The 16,421-nt window shown below is 37.4% G+C and overlaps 1 protein-coding gene across 3 annotated transcripts in view; it reads left to right on the top strand.

The window, feature by feature from the left end:
• The window catches only part of srp68 (signal recognition particle 68), a 300,325-nt gene that overhangs the window by 241,380 nt on the left and 42,524 nt on the right, over positions 1-16,421 (top strand). For all 3 annotated transcript variants that reach the window (XM_079882590.1, XM_079882589.1, XM_079882591.1), the window contains 3 exons: positions 2,354-2,452; positions 13,120-13,187; positions 13,292-13,445. In XM_079882590.1, coding sequence (XP_079738716.1) covers positions 2,354-2,452; positions 13,120-13,187; positions 13,292-13,445 — 321 coding nt within the window. The remainder of the gene's footprint in view (positions 1-2,353; positions 2,453-13,119; positions 13,188-13,291; positions 13,446-16,421) is intronic.

The following is a 16,421-nucleotide window of genomic DNA, read 5'->3' on the forward strand; positions in this document are numbered from 1 at the left end:
AATTGATAATTAAACAAGATGATTGACTTTAATAAACAGTTGAATTTTTAAGCATCAAGAACGGAAAAACATAAACACTGTCGTACACTGAGATTCGATCTCAGATCGTTTGAAGCTCCGAGAGTTAATGCATTGACCACAGAGCTATCGTCTAAATAGCCTAGATCTACTATTTTCTCTGTTTTAAAAGTTTGTTATATTCTTTTTTATTTTTTTATTTTTTATTTTTTTATTTTTTAATTGGCTATTTACTGTCTCGAAATTGTGTCGAAAATTTTTTTTAAAAAGTGTTTTTACAAGACCTTGTGCTGTTTATTTATTATTATTATTATTATTATTATTATTATGCAGATGTTAATTCAGCCATTCTGTTGGATAAAAATTGTCCCTAATGTAAAATGGAAATGAATGGTAATTGTATTTTATAAATATAAAATATTTAATATAGGCTATAGGAGAAAAAAAAACAATATGGTGTAGCAATATTTTGGAACTATCAAATCTATCTGCATTAATAATAAAAAAGTAGCACATATTTGTTCGGGATTAGAACCCGTGTCATCTGAATTATTGAAATGTAAGTTATAGCCTACCACTCGGCTATGAATTTGTTTTGTTTTATTTTGTTTGAAATGTATTTTTACATATTTTGCTTTCATTAATGTTAACCAATTCTGTTGTAGCATAATAGGCCTATATTTTTTCCCTAAAAGTTTGTTTTATTCTCTGCTTTGTTTATATTTTTACATATTAAATTTTTGTTCTCATTTTGGTCTCATTTTTGTTCAAATAATGAATTTTTTTTTTTTTTTTTTTTTTTACAAGATCTTGCGCCATGCATGTTTTGTTTTGTTTTTTTAAATAAACAGATAGGAAACTTACCTTTTAAAATGCCGCAGTTGCTGCTGTTTTGCCCTGTCACTTGGCCACCCGGTATAGCCAAGTCATTTCGCGAACGACTTTGAAATTCGACTGGTTTATTTTTGCTGTGGTAGTAATAGGCATTGTGGTTGATTATTTATTAAAGAATTCAATTGATAATCATAACAACATGTAAGCCTATTTAATTCTGAATATAACAAAGAATGCTTAAACCGACTACATCGGTTAGGAACTGCAAGTCTTGAAAATGTTTTAATTTTACGGTAAATTGTTTTAATTTATTTCACTGTTATGTTTCAGTTAATAAATCTACAAACACATTAAAATAACACGAAGTAAATGACAAGTAACCTATTGACATAGCCTTTCTAAATTATAGAAAAACTGGGCACACAATGTTAACGTGTCTACTTTGTTTAAATTTAATGAATTTGAATTCGTTTAACCACAATATTTATCTTGAATTTATCTGCGACCTCAACTCAGATTACTGCCGCGGCAGATTACGTCATAAAGAGAATAAACTGACACTTTTCAAAGTCTGTGATTACAGCGCCACTCAGCAGTAAAAGGCAGCAAATACACATCCCAATTTTGCCGCCGCGGGAACGGCGGCGGTAAAAGTCTCATTCTGGTTGTCCACCATCTGTACTTTGAGTGTGTGCACAGGAAACGTGCAAGTACCAAATTGTTTTCTTTTTTTGCGTCACTTGATTGGTTTAAAATCGTAGAAATATTTAAATCGGCAAGACTTAGAAACGCATGCAAATGATAAACTTTCACTTTATGATGGTAAAGTTTGCAGTTAAGCCGTGGGTCACATACGTGCCAAACCGTGGGGATCAGGTCCTACTTTTAAGCCTCAGTTTAAGTGTTTGTCCCTGCCAAATGACTTTCTAATTCCATTATTAAATGCATTGTTTCTTCCCCATCTAGGGGTTCGGATGCAACACAAATTTGACTGTTAGCAGGGCAAACAGTTTTTTTTTTATTACTTTATTTCTATTGCTCCTCAACTAACATAAACAGGATAAAGCATAAGCATGAACAAAACCCACACCTCCTACAGCTTTCTAGATGTCTGATTTTAGGCTTTAACAAAAAATATTAACTACAAAAGCAATCTACTCCTAGTAACTGCTATGTAACTATGACACTTGGCATTTGAGTTAAAAGGACAACTCTCTCTCTTAAGATCATAGTTTACAAGTATCAATCCACAGTTTTGATCATTACTGGACTACGCATCTTGTTAGACAATCCTGTGCACTTAAGTTCAGGAAACCTTTCCCACCAAACCAAATGAACCTAAAATCACATGCACATGTCTGCACCAAAACCTTTAATGTAAAGACACGTTTATAGCTATAGAGCACATGCCATTTGAAAAAGATTTGATCACTGTACAGTTATGCACAAAATACACAGTGAATGCAGGTATCCTGACTGTTTAGTCTCTTACTCTTCACAGGCAGATAATGAAGAAACAAAGGAACACTTATATGAAAGCCTGCTGGCAGAGTGTAGAGACACCATCCAGGCGGTCAGAGAGGAAATCAGGACTGATGTGGTGAGACGCACTACTGACACCTCCTACACTTCTCCAAGTGTGATTTGAGCAATAATAGCTTGACTATATGCAGTGCATTTTCATTGTCTGATTGATGCATGTGTATGTGTGTGTGTATGGTAACATGATGCCCCCCTTAAGAACAATGTGGATTTACTTTTAAACTAACTTTTAGATAAATGTTAAGAATTGTGCTGGATGATGATCATAATGTTTTATAGGAAAGAAATAGAAACATTTGCTAATTAAGAAATTACAAAATTTCAAATATTAAGAGTGGTAAGATGGCCCCCTACCTGGGGTAAGAAGCCCCCACTGAATAAACTTTTAAAGAATGTATAAATTACTTTTGATTATTATAATTCTCATTCATATTTATATTAATGTAAAATACTAAATCAACAATTTGATCTAATTTTATTTTGACAATTTAGTTGAATAATGCAATAACAGATGACAGAAGCAGAATCCTAGTAAAAGAGATTTAACTGAAAGGTAAAAATTTTCTATGACTTATCTACAGGCATATGAATGTTTACATATTTAATTGCCCATATTTTAATTGAAAATGTCACAATAGAAACACCATTAAATCAAATTGATTTACCTCAATTCATTCATTAACCCATTCATTATTATAAGTGTTCAATTTAAAAATAACACAAGTAACATCATGCCTTCTGTGTCAAATCTGGGGGCATCTTACTCCAAGGATCTAATTTTATCTTTTTACCTTAAAATAAAAACTATACATTTTACTCCACAAATCCAAAAACATTGTGCTACAAATCCATCATTAACAATTAGACACAAAAAACGTTGATATTCAACGATGTCATAGCTCACTATTTTCCACTGGCACAAAATTAGATCAATTAACCTCAAAACTGTTTCGACTGACTAAATCTCACAAATGATGATATTCAGATGAAATGACAAGGTTCAAAATAACTGTTTTTAAATAAAAATTCTGAGATGCGATTTTGTGCCATCTATGGTCAGGAGATAAATTGTTGGGTGGTCATTGTTGCCCCAGGGGCAAGATGACCATGTTACCCTATGTTTGGAATTACATGGACATTAAAATGTAAACATGGTTTATGCAGACACTACAGGTGTAAACAATGTTTTATTAAAATTCAAAACATTCCAAAAGTTTTCTGCAATGGTTATATTTTGGGGTGAGGTTAGGAATATAGAATATAAAATACTCAGAATAAAAAAAATAATGGTTAAGGAACCATATATACAAGTGTGCAGGCCCAGTGTGGTCATCGGGAGAATTCCCGACGGAAAGCGCAAGTCATAGTTCATTTTCAATGAGAGGCACACAGCGGCAAATCTCAGGCGATTCTAGTAGAGGCGAAAGACCATGCAAGCGGTGCTCATACACTCGAAATTCCGTAGCTTACAGCTCTTCGCAGCGGTTATTATTATTATTCTTAGGGGCCAAGCACCGAAGGTGCGGAGGCACCTATTGTATCTGTTCCCGTTCTTATTAGGGGCCAAGCACCGAAGGTGCGGAGGCACCTATTGTATCTGTTCCCGTTCCTATTATTATTATTAGGGGCCAAGCACCGAAGGTGCGTAGGCACCTATTGTATCTGTTCCTGTTCCTATTATGATTATTAGGGGCCAAGCACCGAAGGTGCGTAGGCACCTATTGTATCTGTTCCCGTTCCTATTATTAGGGGCCAAGCACCGAAGGTGCGTAGGCACTAGGGGTGTGCAAAGCAGCCGGTATTTGTATCTGTATTTGTATTTGTTGAGGGGGGAAAAGTATTTGTATTTGTATTTGTATTCGAGTAAAATTCAAAATAGGTGTAAAAATCCTTTTTTTTTGCGTTACACTTCTAATTTACATTATAGTGTAAGTATTCTTTAATTATATCCATTTATAAGAATTATGGATATGCAATATTGGTTGATGTTTTTCCATAAATCCGGCAATGAACATGTAACAAGGAACGTCATTGAAAAGAAAATAACATAACAGCCATTACCTATGTTAACGTTACTCTGTCAACAGCCTATTGTCTAAATTACAGAGCTAACAGAGCTACTAGTGTTGTCACGGTGCCAAAATTTCAGTATTCGGTACCAATACCAGTGAAAATCCACGGTTCTCGGTACCAATTTCGGTACCAAAGCTTAATTTAGATTAAATTTACATATATTAAAGTGTATATCACGGTTACAAAGATGGAAACTGTAGTATTAAAAACACTTTACAATAAGATTCCATTTGTTAGATAACATTAGATAAAATTACCTAACAATAAACAATAGTTATATACTGTCGCAATTATTCTCCTTGGGGTTCATTTAAAAATACATTTTTAAAATCAAAAGTTAACATTATTTATGTTAACATTTATTTAATGCACAATGAATGACGCGAACAAACATGACCAATCAAGTGTTTGTATTAAATAACATTCACAAACATTAATTAATGTTGTAAAAATATATTGTTCACTCAATGTGTTGATGTTAGATAACGCATTAAGTCATGTTAATGAATGGTATCTTATTGTAGTGTTACCAAACTATACAGGAGATAAAACGTGTTTTATTTGACTTGACTGTACTTTTATTTAATCCAAAACTGCATTCATATTTAATTTTAAAAGGGCTTTTTAAACCTGCTAAGAGTTATCCAGCCAAGAATAAGCCTAGAACTGCTTTTCTGATGGACTGATATTAATGACATAATGACGGTTTTTTATTTCATTTCTCATCTCCATAAATATATCTAAAGCTAATGCAAGGGCTAGAAATCAATTAATTCTTTGCTGATACTTCCTCGTCATCATGGAGAGCGCAGTTCGCACCGCTTTCTCCTTTCCACAAGCACTTGCTCTCTCGTGGCGTCTGTCGTTGCTATGCATGCAAGCATGGACATAGGCGCGCCTGGAAAAACGAGCGCGCCGCTCGCTTCTATTATAAGCGTGCTTGCCGCGCGCCTACATTTGAAATCTGCACGCGCAAAAAGCGCGCTATGTGAACGGCCCCTTATGACAACGTGACATTAGCCTAATCCAAAATATTTCCATATGTGGCTCTTTCCTCCTTTATCAACAAGTGGATTTACAGCCACCACATCAGCAGCACCGCCGGTCGCCATGTCTCATGAGGAAACGCAGCTTTTTGATATAAAGTTTTTTTTTGTTCCCGAATACAAATATTTTTAAAGTATTTGTTTGAAATAAGTATTCGTAAAAAACACATTATTTGTGCCTTTCCGAATACCGTATTCGGGTTCGGCTCCACCCCTAGTAGGCACCTATTGTTTTTGTTCGCCTTCTTATTATTCTTATTCTTATTCTTATTATTCTTATTATTATTATTATTATTATTATTATTATTATTATTATTATTATTAGGGGCCAAGCACCGAAGGTGCGGAGGCACCTATTGTATCTGTTCCCGTTCTTATTATTCTGCTTCTTCTTCCGCTCTGGGAGTCTATGGCAGCCCATAGAACCGCTTGCGGGAAAGTTATGAAATTTGGCACACTGATAGAAGACAGTCCAAAAAGTCAGCGCCACCTCAAGACGATTCGATGCACCCTATGACGTCATTTTCCGTCATGGACATTTTTCCGCCATTTTGAATTTTCCGAAAAACCTACTTTTTCAAGCTCCTCCTACGCCGTTGCGCCGACTTTCACGAAAATTGAACCAGATCATCTTCAGACCATGCCGACAAAAAGTTATGGAATTCGTGTTGATTCGTTAAACCGTTCTCGAATACCGCGCAAACAAATTTTACATAGCGCTTGCGAAAACAGACACAAACCTGTATCTCCTCAACACTTTATCATATTCAGACCAAACTTGGTACATATCATCACAAGCATGACCTGAGGCAACTTGCTGCGTTTCGGCGCAGTGCCACCTACTGGTCCCGAGATATGAAAAATGGCTGTTTTTGCTTATAACTTCTGAATGGTTTGTCCAAAAATCATAAAAGTGGTCCCGTTAGATTCAGGGTGTCACGCTGAGTCGACTGATATCCAATTTTCCCTGATCAGCCATTTTGGCTGTCGGCCATTTTGAATTATGTGCTAAAATGCTGTGTTTTAGGAATGCATGAACGTATTGTTACGAAACTCGGTATGGGTCATTAGTACAAGGCCCTGAAGGTACTCAAAAGATTACAAGACAGCGCCACCTTTTGGTCAAAAGTTATAATTAAATTCCCAAAAATGCTAATAACTTTTGACTACATATGCTTACGCTTGTGGGAAAGTTATGAAATTTGGAACACTGATAGAGGAGAGTCTGAACTATCAGCATAGCAAATTTGGAGTCTCCAACTCATTCCCTCTAGCGCCACCAACTGTCCAAAGTTGCACTCATGTTTATGCTAATAACTTTTGAACCACAAGGGCTAGAGACAAAATTCTTTCCTCTGATTCCCTAGCTCAAGGCGATTCGATTGCACCCTATGACGTCATTTTTCGTCATGGAAAGTTTTCCGCCATTTTGAATTTTCCGAAAAACCTACTTTTTCGAACTCCTCCTAGACCGCTTGTCCGATTTTCACCAACATTTTTCACCATCTCCAGACCATGCCGACAAAAAGTTATGAAATTCAAGTTGATTCGTCAAACTGTTTTCGATAAACCCACGAACAAATTTTACGTAGCGCTTGCGAAAACAGACATAAGGCTGTATCTCCGCAACGCTTCATCGGATTCAGACCAAACTTGGTATATATCATCACAAGCATGACCTGAGGCTACATGCTGTGTTTCGGCACAGCGCCACCTACTGGTCCAGAGATATGAGAAATGGCTATTTTTGCTTATAACTTCTGAATAGTTTGTCCAAAAATCATAAAATTGGTCTTGTTAGATTCAGGGCAACATGCCGAGTCGACTGATATCCAATTTGACCATATCGGCCATTTTGGCTGTCGGCCATTTTGAATTTTGTGCAAAAATGCTGTATTTTAAGAACGCATGAACGAATTGTTACGAAACTTGGTATGGGTCATCAGCCCGATGCCCTGAAGGAGCGTGAGAAGTTTCGAACCAGCGCCACCTAGTGGTCAAAAGTTATAACAAAATTTCCAAAAAGCCTAATAACTTTTGAATAAATTGGCCTATTGAAATGCCACTGATCTTAATAGATTCCTTAGGTCACGCCGAGAACATAGATACCAAGTTTGCCTTATTTGGCTGAACTTCCTGTCCGCCATCTTGATTTTCATCCAAAACCTATTTTTTCGAACTCCTCCTAGACCGTTTGTCCGATTTTCACCAAAATTCGAATCGTATCATCTCCAGACCGTGCCGACTAAAAGTTATGGATTTCGTGTCGATAGACAAAATCGTTTTCGTATAGCGCAGCAGCAAAATTGAGACATGATGCTAAAAGCACTTTTCAGGCTTTATCTCTGCAATGCCTTGACATATTGACACCAAACTTTGTATGTGTCATTGTCACTTCACTCTGACCACATCACATCAGTTTTGTAACTGCGCCACCTATTGGTCAAAAGTGATAATCCATTAAATCATATTTTTATTTACTGTTTCTAAGATTTTTCAGGCATTTTGCCTAAAATCCTCTTTAAATGTCTTTAATTGCTCATTGTTGCAGTTGGTCTGACACTTTCAGACATGTTGGCATGTCTTGTCATCTGATTCTGCTTGGCCCCGATAATTGCTGCTTACAGCTATATTTATTAGGGGCCAAGCACCGAAGGTGCGGAGGCACCTATTGTTTCTGTTCGCGTTCTTATTATTAGGGGCCAAGCACCGAAGGTGCGTAGGCACCTATTGTATCTGTTCCCGTTCTTATTATTATTCTTCTTCCTTCTTCCGACTGGGTGTCTATGGCAGCCCATAGAACCGATTGCGGGAAAGTTGTAATGGTTTGACATTCTGATAGAGGACAGTCCCATCATTAAATACACCAATTTTGGTGTGTCTAAGTCATTCCCTCTAGCGCCACCACCTGTCCAAAGTTTCACTATTATTTTGCTTATAACTTTTGAACCGTAAGGCCAATCAGTGAAATTCTTTTTTCCTCTGATTCCTGAGCTCATGCCGATTCGATTGCACCCTATGACGTTATTTTGCGTCATAAAAATATGGCCGCCAATTTGAATTTTTCGAAAAAGCTTTTTCGAACTCGTCCTAGACGGTTTGCCCGATTTGCACGAAAATTGAACCAGATCATCTTCAGGCAGTGCTGACAAAAAATTATTGAATTCAAATTGATTCGTCAAAACGTTTTCGATAAACGCTCGAAGAAATTTTACATAGTGCTTGCAAAAACAGTCGTAGGGCTGTATCTCCGCAACGCTTTATCAGATTCAGACCAAACTTGATACATGTCATCACAAGCATGACCTGAGGCTACATGCTGCGTTTCGGCGCAGCGCCACCTACTGGTCCGGAGATATGAAAAATTGCTATTTTTGCTTATAACTTTTGAACAGTTTGTCCAAAAATCATAAAATTGGTCTTGTTAGATTCAGGGCAACATGCCGAAGCGACTGATGTCAAATTTTACCATATCGGCCATTTTGGCTGTCGGCCATTTTGAATTTTGTCCTAAAATGCTGTATTTTAACAATGCATGAACGGATTGTTACGAAACTTGGTATGGGTTATCACGATGTCCTGAAAGAACCTGAGAAGTTTTGAAACAGCGCCACCTAGTGGTGAATTTTTTTTTCAAATGCTTATAACTTTGGGTGTGGTCGACTTATTTTAACGAGACTCATCTAATTAGACTCCTGAATCCTTGCCGAGTCCTACGATACCAAACATGCTAGGTTTCGCCTTACGGTTTGTGTAGCGTTGTGATTTAGCGCTTAAAAAACATTTGGCTATATCTTCGAAACCGCTAGTCCAATTGAGACGAAACCACCGTCAGAAGTTTGGAAACATAGGTCGATAGCTATACGCCAATGCCCAAATGCGAAAATATTGATGTTTAGGGGTAGTAAATTCCAATCAAAGTAATGTGTCAGTCATTTTTTACGTGTTTTTTCATATAAATGTCTATAACTCCGAAGCAAATTGAGAGATTTTCACCAAAATCGACACACATATGTATGGGCTCACTCTGAGGACACATAAAAAAAATGGTGGGACTGAGCCTCTTGGTGGCGCTATAATAGAACAAAACATGAAATTCCCATTGACTTCAATGCAGTTTTGTGAAATAAAATGCTATACTTAACAAATGCATTGGTGTAATATTACGAAACTCAGAATGTGCCATCAGCACCATCCCCTGAAGGTACCCAAAATATTTAGAGACAGCGCCACCTAGTGGTCAAAAGTTATAACAAAATTTCCAAAACTGCTAATAACTTTTGAATACATCGGCCTATGTAAATGCCACTGGTCTTAATAGATTCCTTGGGTCAAGCCAAGAACATAGATACCAAATTTTCCTTATTTGGTCAAACAACTTGTCCACCATCTTGATTTTCATTCAAAACCTACTTTTTCGAACTCCTCCTAGACCGTTTGTCCGATTTTCACCAAAATCGAATCGTATCATCTCCAGACTGTACCGACTAAAAGTTATGGATTTTGTGTTGATAGACAAAACTGTTTTCGTAAAGCGCAGCAGCAAATTTGAGGCATGATGCCAAATGGACTTTTCAGGCTTTATCTCTGCAATGCCTTGACATATTGACACAAAACTTTGTATGTCTCATTGTCACTTCACTCTGACCACATCACATCAGTTTTGTAACTGTGCCACCTATTGGTCAATAGTGATAATCCATTAAATCATATTTTTAATGACTGTTTATATGATTTTTCAGCCATTTCACCTAAAATCTTCTTTAAATGTCTTTAATTGCTCATTGTTGCTGTTGGTCTGACACTTTCAGCAATGTAGGCATGTCTTGTCGTCTTATTCTGCTTGGCCCCGGTAATTACTGCTTGCAGCTATATTTATTCTTCTTCTTCTTCTTCTTCCGCTCTTGGAGTCTATGGCAGCCCATAGAACCGATTGCGGGAAAGTTGTTTTGGTTTGACATTCTGATAGAGGACAGTCCCAACATTAAGTACACCAATTTTGGTGTGTCTAAGTCATTCCCTCTAGCGCCACCACCTGTCCAAAATTTCACTTTTATTTTGCTAATAACTTTTGAACCGTAAGGCCAATCAGTAAAATCCTTTATTACTCTTATTCCTGAGCTCATGTCGATTCGATTGCACCCTATGAAGTCACTTTCCGTCATAAAAATATGGCTGCCATTTTGAAGTTTTTGAAAAACCTACTTTTTCGAACTCGTCCTAGACGGTTTGTCCAAATTGCTCGAAAATTGAACCAGATCATCTACAGGTAGTGCTGACCAAAAGTTATGGAATTCAAGTTGATTCGTCAAACTGTTTTCGATAAACCCTCGAACAAATTTTATGTAGCGCTTGCAAAAACAGACGTAAGGCTGTATCTCCGCAACGCTTTATCGGATTCAGATCAAACTTGGTACATGTCATCCCAAGCAAGACCTGAGGCAACATGCTGCGTTTCGGCACAGTGCGACCTACTGGTCCGGAGATATGAAAAATGGCTATTTTTGCTTATAACTTCTGAACAGTTTTTCCAAAAATCATACAATTGGTCTCGTTAGATTCAGGGCGACATGCCGAGTCGACTGATATCCAATTTGACCATATCGGCCATTTTGACTGTCGGCCATTTTGAATTTTGTGCTAAAATGCTGTATTTTAAGAACGCATGAACGGATTGTTACGAAACTTGGTATGGGTCATCAGCACAATGTCCTGAAGGAGAATGAGAAGTTTCGAAACAGCGCCACCTAGTGGTGAATTTTTTTTTTCAAACGCTTATAACTTTGGGTGTGGTCGACTTATTTTCACGAGACTCATCTAATTAGTCTCCTGAAACCTTGCCGAGTCCTACGATACCAAACATGCTTGGTTTCGCCTTACGGTTTGTGTAGCATTGTGATTTAGCGCTTAAAAAACATTTGGCTATATCTTCGAAACCGATTGTCCGATCGAGACGAAACCTCCGTCAGAAGTTTGGAAACATAGGTCGATAGCTATATGCCAATGCCCAAATGCGAAAATATTGATAGTAAGGGGTAGTAAAATTCAAACAAAGTCATGTGTCAGTCATTTTTTACGTGTTTTTTCATATAAATGTCTATAACTCTAAAGCGAATTGAGATATTTTCACCAAAACTGACACACATATGTATGGGCTCACTCTGAGGACACGTAAAAAAAATGGTGGGACTGAGCCTCTTGGTGGCGCTATAATAGAACATAACATGAAATTCCCATTGACTTCAATACAGTTTTGTGAAATAAAATGCTATTTTCATTCAAAACCTACTTTTTCGAACTCCTCCCACACCGTTTGTCCGATTTTCACCAAAATCGAATCATATCATCTCCAGACTGTGCCGACTAAAAGTTATGGATTTCGTGTCGATTGACGAAACCGTTTTCGTATAGGGGCAATTCCACGCAAAACTGTCACATCCATAACGCCAACTAAATACAATGGCATTGTGCTGGCGTTATGGATGTGACAGTTTTGCGTGGAATTGCCCATAGCGCAGCAGCAAATTTGAGGCATGATGATAAAAGCACTATTCAGGCTTTATCTCTGCAATGCCTTGACATATTGACACCAAACTTTGTATGTGTCATTGTCTCCTCACTCTGACCACATCACATGAGTTTTGTAACTGTGCCACCTATTTGTCGAAAGTGATAATCAATTAAATCATATTTTTAATTACTGTTTCTATGATTTTTCAGCCATTTCGTCTAAAATCCTCTTTAAATGTCTTTAATTGCTCATTGTTGCAGTTGGTCTGACACTTTCAGACATGTTGGCATGTCTTGTCGTCTTATTCTGCTTGGCCCCGGTAATTGCTGCTTGCAGCTATATTTATTATTATTATTATTATTATTATTAGGCCTGTATAGCATTACGCACATCGTAAGATGAGCCACATGACTTCTACGTCCGCTTTCTCTCTAATTATACAAATTTACTTTGTATTTAAAGCAGCACATCTGTTTATGCTATGCATTAAATGTACAGTAGGACATCTGGGAAAATGCTAACTTTAGCCTGATAGCAACTGCTGATCTTGGCCATTTAAAATAACAACAAACACAAACAATAGCACAAAAAATGGTTGCAACTATTTAGGCAGCTAGTGTTTTTTTTCTTCTTTTTTTTCAGTCAATGTCTTTTTCAATAATATAAACAATGCAGTAGACAATAGAAGTTCTATTACACTGCAAATATGAATGCAGTTCCAATGTTTTGACATCACACTTTTTTCTCACTTGATTGCATAAACTTAAGATATGACCTGTTTACATAATACCTCATTAGAATATGCTTTTCAATAAAGAAGTGGATTTGATTTTTACTTGTGCATCCCCATCTTACCATCTTTGCTCTTAAACACAGCACAACAGACTATAAACAAGACCATTTAAATTTTGTTTGAGAGAATCCCACATCAATGTAAAAAATTATATTGTGAAACAATTTTCTGTCCATTATAAAACTGTGGCTGGAAGCCACAATCTAGGTAATTAATCAAAACACTGACATCTCAAACCTAAACCTAAAAAAACATGTCATTTTTTTTTTACGTAGAACATAAAACATTTTTTGCCTCAACAGAAGCAGCGAGAAAGGGCTACAGAAGGTGCTGAGAGTGGCAGAGTGTCTAATCTGCAATACCTGCACAGGTGAGTATGATGGCTGCACAAGGTAATTTGCCAGCTGATGAAAAACATACTTTGCTGTGATGCTTGACAGTCATGCATGCCTGTATTTATACATATGCATGCAGCTACCTGACATATATCAAGCTGTGGACTTTGGTGAAGAGGAATGAGAGCATGGCTCATGCGCTTCAAGCTAAACTGAAGGAGCCACAGACTGATGAGAACAAAAGAGGACCACGACCACAGGATCTTATACGACTCTATGACATCATCCTACAGGTTCAGAGATCACACATTCTTCATACATGTAAACATTTGATAACTATTTATATTACAGAGTACTTGTTACATGTATTTTCTATTTAAGTGTACTATAAAATAATTGTATTTTTATTAGGGGCCAAGCCCCGAAGGGGCTGAGGCACCTATTGTATCTGTTAGTTTTCTTCTTATTAGGGGCCAAGCACCGAAGGTGCGGAGGCACCTATTATATCTGTTCCCGTTCTTATTTTTATTCTTCCGACTGGGAGTCTATGGCAGCCCATAGAACCGATTGCGGGAAAGTTGTTTTGGTTTGACATTCTGATAGAGGACAGTCCCAACATTAAATACACCAATTTTGGTGTGTCTAAGTCATTCCCTCTAGCACCACCACCTGTCCAAAGTTTCACTTTTATTTTGCTAATAACTTTTGAACCGTAAGGCCAATCAGCGAACTTCTTTTTTCCTCTGATTCCTGAGCTCATGACGATTCGATTGCACCCTATGACGTCATTTTCCGTCATACAAATATGGCCGCCATTTTGAATTTTTTGAAAAACCTACTTTTTCGAACTCGTTCTAGACGGTTTGTCCGATTTGCACGAAAATTGAACCAAATCATATTCAGGCAGTGGTGACAAAGTTATGGAATTCAAATTGATTCGTCAAACCGTTTTCGATAAACGCACGAATACATTTGTGACCCGATCTGGCGAAATGAGTCGGAAGTCGCAACGTTCCATTTTAAGATAAGGGCCCATTATGTGGAAAAACAATGAAATAATAGATTTTTTTTAAAAAAATATTTTTTGCTAAATTTCAAAGAACAGACATTCAAAAATAATCTCCTAAAGTTTCATAGTCCAGATAATTGAGTAAAGGTATTTTAATGACTATTAAAGTTTACAAAGTTTTACTAAATTCGCTGGAAATGAATATAGCTTTTCTCAACTCCTCTCGTCACCTCTGAGCATTTCCCGGGAATCCCCTCAAACGTCTCCGCTCTCCAAATATGGTGTTTCACGTTGTATAGAACCAATCAAAAAGCTTAGAAATGTACACAAACGCTGATCATTTGTCAATGGGAAGCCCCGTTTCGACTGACCGGCGCGCGATTGGTCCAGCCATCCTCCTGTCAGACTCGCAGCGCTCTGTGTAAACAAGCTAGCAGATCTCCTCAGAAAGATTAAATATTATTAATTTGAGAAATGTCGCTGTCAAAAGAGAGCAAAGTCACCAAAAAGTCACCAAAAGCGTTGAACTGACTAGAGGCTTCTAACCTAAGCTCTTCTGCTGGTCATCAAGAGTGGCTAAGGCTAGTCAGTGATTTTTTTGGATCTGGAGACGTGTCATCCTCTGATGACAGCGAAAGTGACAGCCCTGTGGTATTTATCGTGTATGGATGTGAGTGAGTGCAGTTATTGTGTAGTATTTAGTGTATTTATCTGCAAGGAGAATCCATTACAATGTGTTTGATTTATTTTAACCCAATATTTAACTGTTGGTATCGCCGTTATGAATTTGTTAAACTGTTATTGTCAACTAGCCTACACAAAGACGATTGCATAGGCTAACATTATTTGTTCTCTGTTTCCCTCTCCCTCTCTCTCTCTCTCTCTCTCTCTCTCTCTCTCTCTCTCTCTCTCTCTCTCTCTCTCTCTCTCACACACACACACACACACACACACACACACACACACACACACACACACACACACACACACACACACACACACACACACACACACACAGAGAGAGACACACACACACCCTCTCTCAAGGAAAACTGTAGCGCCTCTGTTCAATCTTTCTGATTTTAGTCAATGTTTGTAAAAGTGCCTTTTAAATTATTTATTAAAATAAAAACTTTAAAATAATTTGAGCTTCAGCCTGGTTTAATAGCATATATTAATGTATTTGGTCACATTAAGCTGTGCAATAAATAGTTTATCCCTTTAAATGCAATGGATTTTGAAAGATATCAACCAAAAACGGGCAAAAAAGCGATTTTCTCATGTTTTAAATTTGGAAAAAGAGGACAGACGACCATAATTCGAATGTGTATATCTTTACAACCATTCAAGGTATGACTTTGACTAGGATATCATTTGAAAGCTTATGGTCTCCTCTTTCCATTAATACCAAAATCTCAATTTTGAAATTTGGGTCACTGTGACTCATTATGCTGGATAAGGTCACATTTTACGTAGCGCTAGCAAAAACAGTCGTAAGGCCGTATCTCCGCAACGGTTTATCGTATTCAGACCAAACTTGGTACTTGTACTCACAAGCATGACCTGAGGCTACGTGATGTGTTTCGGCGCAGCGCCACCTACTGGTCCGGAGATATGAAAAATGGCTATTTTTGGTTATAACTTCTGAACAGTTTGTCCAAAAATCATAAAATTGGTCTCTTTAGATTCAGGGCAACATGCCGAGTCGACTGATATCCAATTTTACCATATCGGTCGTTTTGGCTGTCGGCCATTTTGAATTTTGTGCTAAAATTCTGTATTTTATGAACGCATGAACGGATTGTTACGAAACGTGGTATGGGTCATCAGCACAATGCCCTGAATGAGCCTGACAAGTTTCGAAACAGCGCCACCTAGTGGTGAATTATTTTTTTTCAAATGCTTATAACTTTGGGTGTGGTCGACTTATTTTCACGACACTCATCTTTTTAGACTCCTGAATCGTTGCCGAGTCCTACGATACCAAACATGCTAGGTTTCGCCTTACGGTTTGTGTAGCGTTGTGATTTAGCGCTTAAAAAACATTTGGCTATATCTTCGAAACCGTTTGTCCGATCGAGACGAAACCACCGTCAGAAGTTTGGAAACATAGGTCGATAGCTATACGCCAATGCCCAAATGCGAAAATATTGATGTTTAGGGGTAGTAAATTCCAAAGTCATGTGTCAGTCATTTTTTACGTGTTTTTTCATATAAATGTCTATAACTCCGAAGCGAATTGAGATATTTTCACCACAAT

Source organism: Squalius cephalus (genome assembly GCF_949319135.1).
Source record: "Squalius cephalus genome assembly, chromosome: 10".
Lineage (NCBI taxonomy): Eukaryota > Metazoa > Chordata > Actinopteri > Cypriniformes > Leuciscidae > Squalius > Squalius cephalus.